Raw genomic sequence first — 13,387 nt, forward strand, 5'->3', positions numbered from 1 at the left:
AAGTTCTAACAACAGTAAAACGAGTCCAAATATAACAGAACTGGTTTTATTTACTAGGAGATACCTAAAAAATTTCTAAATACATTATCGACAATTGTTTCATTGTTATTTATAAATAATTTTATCTCTTGGGACAATTTTGAGACCCTTTCTAGATCAATTTGGGGCCCCTTATAGGGTGATTTTGGGGCCCCTCAAAAATTTTCAGGTAGGCAGTGGCCTACCTGGCCTACCCCCTAGCGCCGCCACTGCTTAGGTCTCTTATAACTGGAACGCGCCGCGCGTGCAAAACATATTTTTCGCGTCTTCAGCAGCGCGCGCTTTTACGTTGTTTTTCTGTCTCACCGACTTCTCACCAGATGTCGCGGCGGACGCGTGCTTTTTGATTTCCAGAAATTTCTTTATTTTATTAAAATTAACCACTCAATATTTTTTGATGCGGTTTTCGCCATAAATTTTAGTTTTTATACTTCTACTTTTAACAAGTTGGATAAGCGTAAAAAATTATAGAAGCATTAAGTAGTTATTAATAAACATTATCAATAGTAGATACTATGATCATGTTTGTGTATTGTAAGTCTAGTAAAGACTAGATATTTTAAATAATTATGCTTTACCTTAACTAGAATATATAATATATAATATTAAATTTATTATATATTCTAGTTAAGGTCAAGCATTATTATTTAAAATATCTAGTCTTTACATGTAGACTTACAATACACAAACATAATTAAAAATTCTAAATGATAATGCAACACAAAAGTAATCAACATTAATTATTTGAAAATAAGAGAGATTTAACGTAGGATTAATGTTTTTTAAAGTACTAAGTCCATGAAACAGCGCTAACCTCTTCCAAATCACTTCAAATGATCGTTAGTATTGCTGAATTTAAAAAACCAATAATAAACTTAATAATTATATTATTATAATTTATTAAATAACTCAAAACGTTTAAAATCTCAAAATCGATAACTATCTATGACTTAACCATCACGCCTTCATAAGCGCCCAAAACTTCCAATGGTGGGTAATAGTATTAAAGCCCATTGAAGGTACAGTGGTACTAACGACTATGCAAAACATTTCATTCGGTGTAGTTGGCATTTTATAGATTTAAAACAACTACTAAATAACTTTTTAATTGGCGATTATTAATGAATTACAGAATTTCGTTTGCCTTTTATATCATGTCACGGTTTTTTTATTTAACGGAAATGTTAATTTAAATCTTCCCCATTTCACCATAATTTGAAATATGGCGCCTTTTCGTAGGTCCACCTTTATGACGCGAATAAAGATTTACGTTGAAATTGGAACAACTGCGAGCGAATGCGGTTACCTTGGATAATCAAAAGCTCAGACGTGTTTCATTTCAATATTTTTTCAAGTTCTTCTATAGTTTTCCGATGAAATAATTAATCGAACGACGTACAACTGGATTTTAAAGTGCCACACGAACCGGTTCTAAATCTTAGCACACTCCACTGGAAGGACGAAAGTTCAATTTATAAGTATTCTATTCTATTAGTATTTCTTTGAATTTTGACGGAGATAGTTTCGCGAAGCAACGGTTTTACGTTCCGCGGAAATTTTTGAAAATGCGATCCATCAAATTTACAGTGTTCTGCCTGGTTTTGGCTTTGGTTTTTGTTTTTACTAACGGACAAAGGGTAGGTTAAGAGGAATGCTAATATTACATTGTTTTCTCAACTTTAGTTTAATTGTATTCTACATGATTATTGCAGAAGCAACCAGTTGGTAAATCGTGTCATTCTCACAGACGATGCAGGTCAAATTGTTGCGTCACAATACGTGGCAAGTCAAATCACCGTAAGTTAAATATATACTAAAGATCTTTAAGATTTTTAGAATTGCTTCAATAGTAGAAAACCTTAAAATATTATTATCATATTTTATATCTATTTAAATTTTCAAATTCCTACCGATTGCCTGAATATTTGTCATGACTGCAAAAAAGGTATAAGAAAGGTTAATATTTTGTGGACAATTTTCGAGATCGTACATATAGGTTCCTTCAGTTACATCGTCGTATTTATGTGTTAATTTTTTTCATGATGCCCTTACCGCTGAGACGGTAAATATAAACGATACGTCGATACATCGATTATAAAAATCTCTCGCGATCGCGATACCCGTTTAAGGGGCTCGAAGGCATATAAATTTTTTCATTGGGTATCTCTGAAGACCTTTATACGAGACATTTGAATGATAAATTAATAGATAAGAAATGAAAAGGGTTTCGATATCCGAACTTGCAGGGGCGAGCCAGCCGCGGGGGCAAGTCACCCCCGCTTCAATTTCACAGGGCAGGGTTTCCGTAGAGTTATATTTCACACAGTATACTTATTGGCCACGGACGGATTTTTACAAAACATAAGGGTGTCGTATGTTTAGTCAACCTAACAGGTTGACTATACACGCGGCACCCTTGTCTTTTGGTTTTTATATATCTGAATTTTTTTGGGCGCATCCTATCTATGTGCTTATAATATGGGTTTTGCCCCGCTCTCGTAAATACGTTGGCACGACCCACGACGTTATAGCAATTTCAATTTGGGCAAATACGGGCCGTGATATTTCTATATATTTCTATGTGATTTGGTGCTAATAGTACAGATTGGCTGATATTTTATTTTAACCTTAGTAGGGAAGGTCAAACTTCCGTGACGCTTAAGATCTACTACGTTCTAGGCTGTCGCTCCACCTTGACCTTCTATTTTAGGGTCATAACTGAGTTTTTCCACTTTTTGAGGGTAGATTACGGAAGCATACCGATGGCCCCCTTTAGTCAATCTTGTTTTTTTCCAGGATTTCCGCCATTTTATCGTTATTGTACCTAAAAGCGCAATCTAGGTAAACTGTTATTTAACTTTCTTAATTACATTAATAACAAAAATTATAAATAAATATTTACTAAAGTTGCCAAATAAATAGATGTTGTTAAATTATTTTCATAATTAATCGACAACACCTGTGTTTACCTATTTTTTAACGAGCTTCTATTTATCAGCGATAGAGGGCGTTGTTGAGAAAGGAACATAAAGTCCCTCTCTTTCATACAGGTAGGAGGAATTAAGACTTATTGTTTGACACGCGTTTCTATATCTGTTAAAGCGTCGTAATACAACCTCACCTAAGTTGAGTAACCCTGCATAGCTATCGGTGGTCCCAATAACAAAACCTTTTGATGTGCCTTTTGTGGGTAGAACTTTCAAAAGATACGTTTCTGTAGGATACTCAAGTCAAAGAACGATATTATCGTTTTTGTTAAAAATACGTGGCAATTTAAATACGAACTGTAGCCTAAATAAATCATATATTTTTTGAAAGGTCTGTCAAGATATTAGAATAATGGTCTTCCTATGTTGAACCACAGACCAATCCTTTCCGTTTAATAATTTATGAATAGAAAATCTGTAGAAGGTAGATTTATTTAGACAACGCCGGCATTTCAGTATCTTCGATTTCATTCCGTGTGATAAAATCATTCAAATGATAAATAAATTTAAATATCTACTAAATATCTAATCGTTGGTTTGCAAATTTTCCAATTTGAAATGGTCGAAAGTTAATAGGCACAGAAACTTTCATGGAAGTTGATTGTGTTTGCGACGTAATATCATAAAACTTTGGTTTTTGTTGATGTTAACTTTCACCTGAAAATATCAGGGAAATCGGTTGGCTAATAATTGTATGAACGCTGATAGCTATGGCCCTAATGCTCATATGATTTCATTATTGTTAGAAACTGGAACGAAACTTGATCTCGCGTTGGGTGAAGTTATCGAAAGTTCTTGTCAACCGAAGGGAAAGGTTGGAGACCGATGTCACATGGGTCAACAGCTTGAAAGCTCTGATAATTACTTTTGCGGCAAATGCGAAACAAATTGTAAGTTCCTCTTCAATATCAATAATATTTATAATATATTTAAAGGGTCTAGAAAAGTTTATCTATTTGCGCACTCACCAATGACAATCTTAGATATATCCTGAATATAGTACTTGGCTAGAATGACGGTGTTGAGACGACTTTTAACGTCATTACCAATCTTGACAAACCTCGGAGAGTAAGCTCCTTCCCTCTACAAATAACAAAACGACTCGACGTGACAATGGTTCAATAAAATTGACGTCTTCCAACGACTTTGTGGCGCCCGTTGGTGACGTTTCATTAATACCATGTAATTCCTGGAAATATCAGGGAATTTTAATATGGGTGTAAAAATCAGGAAAAAGTCCAGAATAAAAGCTAGATAATTTAATTTTGGTTCCAAATGGGAATTCTTTGATAAAATACAGGTTATAAATTGCCAAATTGTGGCATAAAATAAATTAGGGAAAAACTCCAGAAATGTCCAGGGAAACCTGGAAAAGTCAGGGAATTTAAATCGGAAAAACTGTGGCAACCTAGAGTTTTTATCCCCCCTCCACCATTGGGAGCTATTAGACTATTCGTCGCCGTTAAAACAAAACCACGTATCTTTTCGGTGAGAAAAATGGATTTTTTAATTTTGCAGGGACTTGTGAAATCGCGTGTTAGGTTTTTACATGTGAGTTAATTTTATAGTTAATTAATTTCGTTTCAATATTGAATTTATGAGGATTTTAATTTAAAAATATTTTTCTAAAGGGGAATTTTTAGAGATACGTGGTTTTGCGTCATGAAGGGAGATAGGAGCTGAAAATAAGCAAGATACGTGCTTTTGCGCCAAATAAGTTGTGAATATCAAAGATACGTTTCAATGTTTTATCGATTTAAAAAAATAAATCCAATTACAACCTATTAATGTTTTTAATGTTATATACGTAAATTGGGGTGTAGAATCTAAATATGTCAATTTTTACAAAACCACGTATCTCAAGTTACGTATTATTCCAGGGGAACGTCCCAACATAGTCATTCTCCTTAAGTATAAGTAAATGTGGGGTGGCGGAGTGGTTGGCACTTTCGCCTCGCAGCAAGAGGAGCCGGGTTTGTTCCCAGCTTGTGGCACTGGGTGGCAGCTCGGAACCACTCCTGCGTAGAGTTTGCAAGTTCTCTCCCCACTGGTTTAAGGGGTTTCCCTCGAGTTCTCAGGTTTCCCCTTTTCACAAAAACTTGTTGAGGTTAACGGCAATAGTGAGTGTAGGGAGCTGTTGGCTCGCGTGGCGTGTACGGCTTGGCACCACCCGGCCACCTGTTCAAGGCAATAATAGTCGCTAGATGACTTGGACTTAGGATGGTGCCTTGGGTATTAGCCTAGCTGAGTATTATTACATTCTATGAAGGGTACCAGTTTCTATCAGGAGAAACCGATTTGTAAGTTTTTTGACCAATTTCTTTAATTTGTTTCAGTGAAATGTACGTTTAACGATCAATTAGGTCGATCCTTCTGTTCGTAACAAGAATGACCTTCTAAAGCAATCGAACAATGAACGATTCTCCTTGTATCATTTTAAGAAAATATTCAACAACAATACATGCATTTGTAATTTATGATTACATTTATAAATTGATAATTAAAATTTTGTCATTTGTTCCCCGTATTTTTCCTAGGTCTAATTAATTAGAAAATAGATTTAAGAACTCAAACGTTCAACTTCTAATGTTTAATTGTATTGTTACGAATTTTCATTATTCACACTTATCGTTAACCTCAACAAGTTTTTATAAAAGGTGCGGATGGAATAGTTCCATGTTTTCACCCAGTGCCACCAGTTGGAATTGAACCCAGCTCTTCTCGCTGCGAGGAAGAAGTTCTAACCACTCTTAATAACGAGAAAGGGGGCGTTTCTCGAACAATAACGACCCTTTTTCAAAAACCAAATTCTAGTATTTTCTACGAAACGATTTCTTGGGCGAAAATAATTTTTTTTGACATAATGGCGGCGGAGTTTCTTTGAGCTAACGTGATAAATCAAAGGCAATATCGAAACGGATATACCGCTGGAAAGAATACAATGATTGATTAATGAATAATTTTTGGCACTACCAATCTACCTTTTTACCTGAAACTGGGTTTATTGATAGATAAATACATATGGGTATGACCCGAATTGAAGGGCCCAAAATAAATTTTGCTTCGCAGGTATGAAATCCTTTAGCATTATTATTATCTTATAATAAAACAAAAACAAGAACGAAGAAAGAACGATCTCTTCGTTTTAATATATTTAAAATGTCACTATTAGAGCGATTGTATTATAAAATAATCTTATTATAGATTATCATTATCATATGCTGTATTTGTTTTGGAAAGACGGCGAATTATTATCGAGACAGATCTATTAATTTGAGTGTTTGTCGAATCATTACTTATGCCTCCTTGTAATAAAATATTTTACAATTTCTAACCAATACGTATTTATTTATTGAAGTAGCTTTGGTATTTTTAAATGTAACTGTCATTAAAAGACAAATTCATCCCTTTCCCTGTCGCCTACTGATAAGTAATCACCAAAAAAATTCTTCTGAACATTGAAAGACTGGTTAAGAAATCAAATCTACCGCCAAATCGAGCATGAGTGAAATGTAGAGTGTTGATGGAGCCGTGGCTGCAGGTCCAGATCATTTGAGAGAAATAAAAGACATTCGGACTTCGGTGGGTAGTCGAAGGCGGGAAATATTCCTGCTAAACCAATATGGCAAAGTACGTTGCTATTTTGGCCCTATTGGTCGAGAAAATGCAATAAATCAAGGTGTGAATAATGTTGAACCAGATGTACCGCGTGGAAGGATGTTACTTGAGAGACTAATGAAGAATTTTGGGCACATTATCGTTTACTTAAAACGGTATTTATAAAGCTTTGGGAAATGCTAAGGCCTGATTTGGATCACCAAACGCAGAGGTCGTCCAATTGATTCTGCAACGCAGGTAATAATCAAGTTCAAGTTTCAAGTTTATTGAATTTTTCTATTAAGATACAAATGTGATGTAGGGCTAAGTCATTGTTTGACTTGTAAGCCCTTGTTTGTTTTAAATAATATTTTTTATAATTTAAAGGCAATAGTAACATTTTTTTTTAAAGGTTAACAAATGTAATACATAAAATATAAATAACAAAATGAAAATATTAAAACAGAAAATACCGCGTTGAAAAAGGTTACAAAAAAGAATTGATTTAATAAAATTTATACATCTCTTTCCATTAGGACAGACTTAAGATCACGTTTAAATTCATTATATTTTTTATTTATGTCTATTTTGTTTGTCAAGTAGTCTAGGAGTTTTATTCCACTATAGTAAATAGATGTAAATTTTTTATTCGTGGCGCAGTGTGGAATTTCAAACATATAATTATTATAAAATTTCCTTATAAAATTATTTAATAATAAAACGAAGAGAAGAAAGATACGAATAATTTCGTTTTATTTTTAAATATATGTAGGGCTCGGTGTTCGGATAGGAAATTTTCCGTTCATTTCTTTTATATCCATATAAAATAAAAACTTATTTGTTGCATATTAAATCGTATAATAGTCGCTGGTAATATCCATAAATACGCAGTTAACCGAATTTTTATGATTAATGGAAATTTCGGTGGTTAATTTATCCGTTTCCCCGAGCTCTAAATATATGTATAAAATAAAACCAAAGAAGAAAGAATAAACCGTAGTCTTTTCGTTTTGATATATTTTAAAAGTCCCTATTAGAGCAATTGTATAATGAAATTAGCTTATTACAGATCCTCATATGCTTGCATTCAGTGGGTCACGGCGAATCATTATCGACACAAAATAGTCAAGTCAAGTGTGAGCCGCATCATTCGTCGTAAATGTTCTCAAGTTTAAGTGTTATTATTTGTTATAAAAATGTACAATTATACAATTGTATAACAATTGTATAACAAATGTACAATTATACAATTGTATAACAATTGTATAACAAATGTACAATTATACAATTGTATAACAATTGTATAACAAATGTACAATTATACAATTGTATAACAAATGTACAATTATACAATTGTATAACAAATGTACAATTATACAATTGTATAACAATTGTATAACAATTGTATAACAAATGTACAATTATACAATTGTATAACAATTGTATAACAATTGTATAACAAATGTACAATTATACAATTGTATAACAATTGTATAACAAATGTACAATTATACAATTGTATAACAATTGTATAACAAATGTACAATTATACAATTGTATAACAATTGTATAACAAATGTACAATTATACAATTGTATAACAATTGTATAACAATTGTATAACAAATGTACAATTATACAATTGTATAACAAATGTACAATTATACAATTGTATAACAAATGTACAATTATACAATTGTGTAACAAATGTATAATTATACAATTGTATAACAAATGTACAATTATACAATTGTATAACAAATGTACAATTATACAATTGTATAACAAATGTACAATTACACAATTGTATAACAAATGTACAATTATACAATTGTATAACAAATGTACAATTATACAATTGTATAACAAATGTACAATTATACAATTGTATAACAAATGTACAGTTATACAATTGTATAACAAATGTACAATTATACAATTGTATAACAAATGTACAATTATACAATTGTATAACAAATGTACAATTATACAATTGTATAACAAATGTACAATTATACAATTGTATAACAAATGTACAATTATACAATTGTATAACAAATGTACAATTATACAATTGTATAACAAATGTACAATTGTACAATTGGATGGGATTTCGTCTTGTATTGGTGTCTGGTGTAGCAGAGGAGAGGTGATTTGATCCGCGACCGTTGAGGTTTTGCTGGCTAGAGCGGTGGTCAAGAGCTCGAGAATTTTACCTTTGGCAATGGCGTCCTCCGCGGGAGTTGGCTTAAGTGTGGCTAGTATTTGTAATTTGTCAAGAAACTTGGCCGACGTGCTCGGACTCATGAAAACCATTTTCTCCCGTGGTTGTGGGTTCCATCATTTGAGTTAAAAACTTATTTTTGCGGCGTCTGGCATATAATTATTGGCTAAAGAGCAAAGTGGCAGGACGTCCAAAGATAATATTTGATAGGATCCTTGTTGGTTTGTGTTTGGCGAGATAGAAGTTCGTTAGTAATGGAGCGCGAAGAGTGCCCGAATTCGGATTTGATAGCTGGCTCCCAATCAGTCCACGAGTATTGGGAAGTTGTTATGCTTCGCAGCAACCGAGAATACCAATCAAGGGGTTTGCCTTGGAGTACCGTGGTTAAGAGCGAGATCTTCTCCGCACCCGTGCGCTGGGTATGAAGGCGATTCAGATTAATTAGCATTACTAAACCTCAGTTAAATTATTTTTAAGAACTTTTACATTTTTCTAATTATTTATAAAGCTCAGTTAATTATTTGAAATCAACTAAAGGGAAACCTATTCTCAAATAGACTAAAAGGCCACAGAAATTTAAAAAACAATCTATAAAACCAGTTCCCTATATATTCACAATGTAATATTAAAATTTTAAGGTAAAAAAAACGCCCGTGTTTTAATATTTTAAACGGCAGTGGGTCAACTGAGCCTTTGGGAGCATTAGAAAACTAATAAATGTTTACAAATAATTTGAAATACAAATATCAAATTCAAATTTCCCACTGAATTTTGGAGTGGAAAAAGTGACCTTGAAGAAGTTCACTCGATAGGAAGAGAGTGCTTTAGGGCAATAGTGAAGTATTTCATTCTAACTCTGGAGTGAAGAGTGAATTTTCAATGAGTGGAGTGAAAAAATTGGAGGACGGCAGCACTCGCGAAATATCACTTGGAGTTTTTCCCAGGTCTGCATGATGTGGCCCTCATACAAGAGCCTTTTATCCATAATGGAAAATTCCTGGGACTCTAAAATGCAGCTACTTTATACAATGACTACAAGTCCGCTGAACCTAGGGCGTGTATCTTGATACGAAGGGGTATTCACGCTCTACCTCTTACATTATACCAATCTAGGGACACTGCCACTTTAAAAATCTTCTCCTCGTCAGCTGATGGAGAAGATGAATTAACTCTGACTTCAGGTTACTTCCCTTATTAGGCCTTGTCCCCTCCATCACAGGAGGTTGCCAATCTGGTAAACCACTACGAACGTCTTTGTAAAAAGCTTGTCATTGCATGTGATGCCAATGCTCACCATGTTGCAAGGGCCAGCATTGACTGCAACCAATGTGGGGATGACTTAATTTAATATTTGGTTAACAAACATAATATACCAACTTTTGTGTGAGATTTTAGATTTAACTTAGTGCACAGAAAATGTTTGGCCGTGACACAATGGCTTGGGTCAAATGAACCGTCACTTTTGGATCATAGACATGCAAATATGCTTCTCAGTTTTGGTCAAACCTGTTCAGGTAGTTACCGGAATTCGTAGATATAGGGAAGACCTTGATCTTCGTTTACGAGGATATGGTTTTATACTACCTTCGGTGCTGGAGCTCGAAATGGCTGGGGATCATATGCAACAGTTCGTAATCGACTCCTACCACCAAAATTGAACGGGTGAGTGGTCAGCCTATTAGCAGACCCTTACTGCCTTTCACAAGGCAAATCCGGGGAGCCAATGAAACGTGGATTTTTGTGAGAGAATCTCTGATATTCCCAGAACTGCCAAACTAATTAAAATTATGGCACGTGACGATACAAAACAACTAGATACTATTAAGTTGAAGAATAGTAGTTATTCCAGTTCTGGAGGTTCACTTTCCAGACTCTAAAGTCATGAACACAAATTACTGTCATGATCTTCCTCTTCCGTTCAAAAGAACTGAAAATGTAGATTGGGATGTGGCAAGACAAGTTGTCACTTATTGTTATGTAGAACCTACAGAGCCGGTATTGCTCTTGGGCTTATACCGGTATATTGGAAGCATTCAAAGGTTATTCGTAACCCTGGCCTGATCAGTTTTTAAAAACTTAGGAAGTCTCGGGTCGCAACGTTAGCTTAGGCTAGTGATCGGAAGTCAATAAATGTGAACGCCGTCAACACGACCCACCGCCGCGACGTTCCAGAGTCAGCGAGGTCTTCCAACAACAGTGAACTCCACACAAACCCTCGTGTTGAATCCAGTGAACAAAAACGATGAATAGAAACTACTATTTATTATCGAGCACTTCGAAAGGGTTATATCACCCAGTAAGGAGGCTACGTTAATTTGTAATCATCTTCATAGTGTCGCGATTAAGGGTTAACCCCACTAAATTATTAAAATACAACTATGCGCCATAGTTGGTACTAATTTTTAATTGGTCAAATGTAATATTCCAATGGGATTTAGTTTATTAAGTTAGGTTGCTGGAAAGTAATTATTTGTATAGTGACTTAGGATTTAATTTAAATTCATAATTTCTTCTTAATAATTTTTATTATTTTCAATATTAAAATTAAAATTTAATTCTTAATTAGAAATCCTTTGAATTTTAATCAGCCCTACATAAATTAATTGGTATTAAAATTCCAAAATGCCAATAATATTGGGAAAGTGGTTGCTCGAGGAATTATATTTTACATAGTAACTAAAACATTGTTACCTGGTTGAAATCTCGAAAGAGTCATTCTCTGTTTCTCTCACGCACAGAAATATTTCTTGAGTATTTTTAGAACTAGTTCACACGAGTTAGACCTTTCCCACATGCATGGCCAAATGAGTGATCTTTAGTAATTCGTGATATTGACCTTAAAAATGTTTATATCCCACTAAATAATTATTATCATAAACAGGGCGGATTGGCCACTTTAGTAGGTGACGTTGTAGTTCAAAATCAATCGTGGCCACAGACTGATGGAGTATTCATTCAAATTTTTAAGCCAAACTTCTGTTGGAACTCAAACTTCAGTATGTTCTTCAGATTTCTCTACCAACATCTGTGAATTCCAGCTTCAACTTGGAATTGAAGCACAGATACTGAAAGCAGTAGATGTTTTAAAGGATCATACTTACCCAGTTTTTCAAGCCAGTTTAAATCCATTAAACCCTGTAGATAATCCAAATCTAGAATATTCCGAAGAAGTGAAAACCCCAAGAAAAATAATACCATACTCTCATTCTACTCCTATTTCAAAAGGGAAAATTTTTGAATATTTATCGCCTATTATGGAAAACCTTTCTCTTGATGAAAACTTAGACACTTCGGTTACTACAAAAACTGAATCAACCAACAAAAATATATCTACGTATGTACCAAGCCTTGAAAGTGAAGATGACCCGGATGATTTTTCTATCGAAACAGAAGAGGACCAAATTCCCGGATGCCTTGTAAAAGAAACGAAATTTGTTGTTTTTGAAAGCAACTTAGATAATTTACTAAGCAGAGTTATATGTGATTGGGAATCGTGCGTCCGTGTAATAGATAAAAGCACTGTTAAGAAATCACAAAACGAGGGTAGCCAACTTACCATTCACTTCAACTGCCTAGATGGTCATTCTTATGTTTGGAAATCTCAACCTTAAAATCCTTCAGATTCCCATATTATTTTCAATGGAAATAATTCCAAATCATGTTGTCAAAAACGTTTTCGGTTGCCAAGGCAAAACGAAAGCCCGTCGCAACTTTTCCCTTGCAGGTTTTTCAAGTTACAGGGAGGTGTACATTATACCCGAGTTTGAACCAAATCGGTGAATATCACCTCGGGTCGTCTCCTTGTAAGTGGAATTAGTGAAAAAGAGTATATTAGTTTCTCGGGCGATGCAAGATGCAGTTCACCTGGCTATTCTTCAAAGGATTCCGCTTATACGCTTATGGAACAAGACAGTAATTTGATAACTCATTTCGAACTAATTAATAAAACTGAAACAAATTACATATCCGGAAACATGGAACTTTTGGGATTAAAGAGGTGTATGGCCAAAATGATCGAGAAAGGTATTGAAATTAATCAAATTACCACTGACCGACACATTCAATGTCGTGCATATTTAAGAGACCACCATCCTTCAGTTGATCATCAATTTGATTTATGGCACTTATCTAAAAGTATCCGAACTAAACTGTCGACTCTTGCCAAAAAGGAATCTGGAAAATAATTAGCGCCTTGGCTTAAAGCTATAAATAGACATCTTTGGTACTGCTCTGAAAATTGCGAAGGTGATAAAAATGTATTAATTGATATGTGGATGTCATTATTGTACCATGTCAGAAACATTCACAAATTTCCAGATCTAAAAATTTTTTCTGAATGTGGTCATGAACCATTAAGCTCTGAAAAAGAGAGTTTGACAAAATGGTTGGATGTTGAAAGTGATGCGTATGAAAAATTAGAGAAAATTGTTACAAACCCGTAGCTATTAAAAGATCTTGCACAAGTTAACAAATACTCTCACACGTCTGGTCTAGAGAACTACCATAGTCTAGTGAACAAATACAAAGCAGCTAGATTTCGA

At 34.2% G+C, this 13,387-nt stretch overlaps 1 protein-coding gene across 1 annotated transcript; it reads left to right on the forward strand.

Annotated features, from left to right (window-relative positions):
- Positions 1-1,411: 1,411 nt before the first annotated feature.
- On the forward strand, positions 1,412-5,473 carry LOC149945153 (uncharacterized). Its single transcript, XM_090175992.1, has 4 exons — positions 1,412-1,676; positions 1,752-1,836; positions 3,773-3,916; positions 5,363-5,473. Exons 1-4 carry the CDS (start codon positions 1,605-1,607, stop codon positions 5,407-5,409), a joined length of 348 nt encoding a protein of 115 aa, XP_090032118.1. The 5' UTR covers positions 1,412-1,604; the 3' UTR covers positions 5,410-5,473.
- Positions 5,474-13,387: the final 7,914 nt, after the last annotated feature.

This window comes from Leiobunum rupestre, chromosome 5, assembly GCF_980474605.1.
Source record: "Leiobunum rupestre chromosome 5, qqLeiRupe1.1.hap1, whole genome shotgun sequence".
NCBI classification, from domain to species: Eukaryota; Metazoa; Arthropoda; class Arachnida; order Opiliones; family Sclerosomatidae; genus Leiobunum; species Leiobunum rupestre.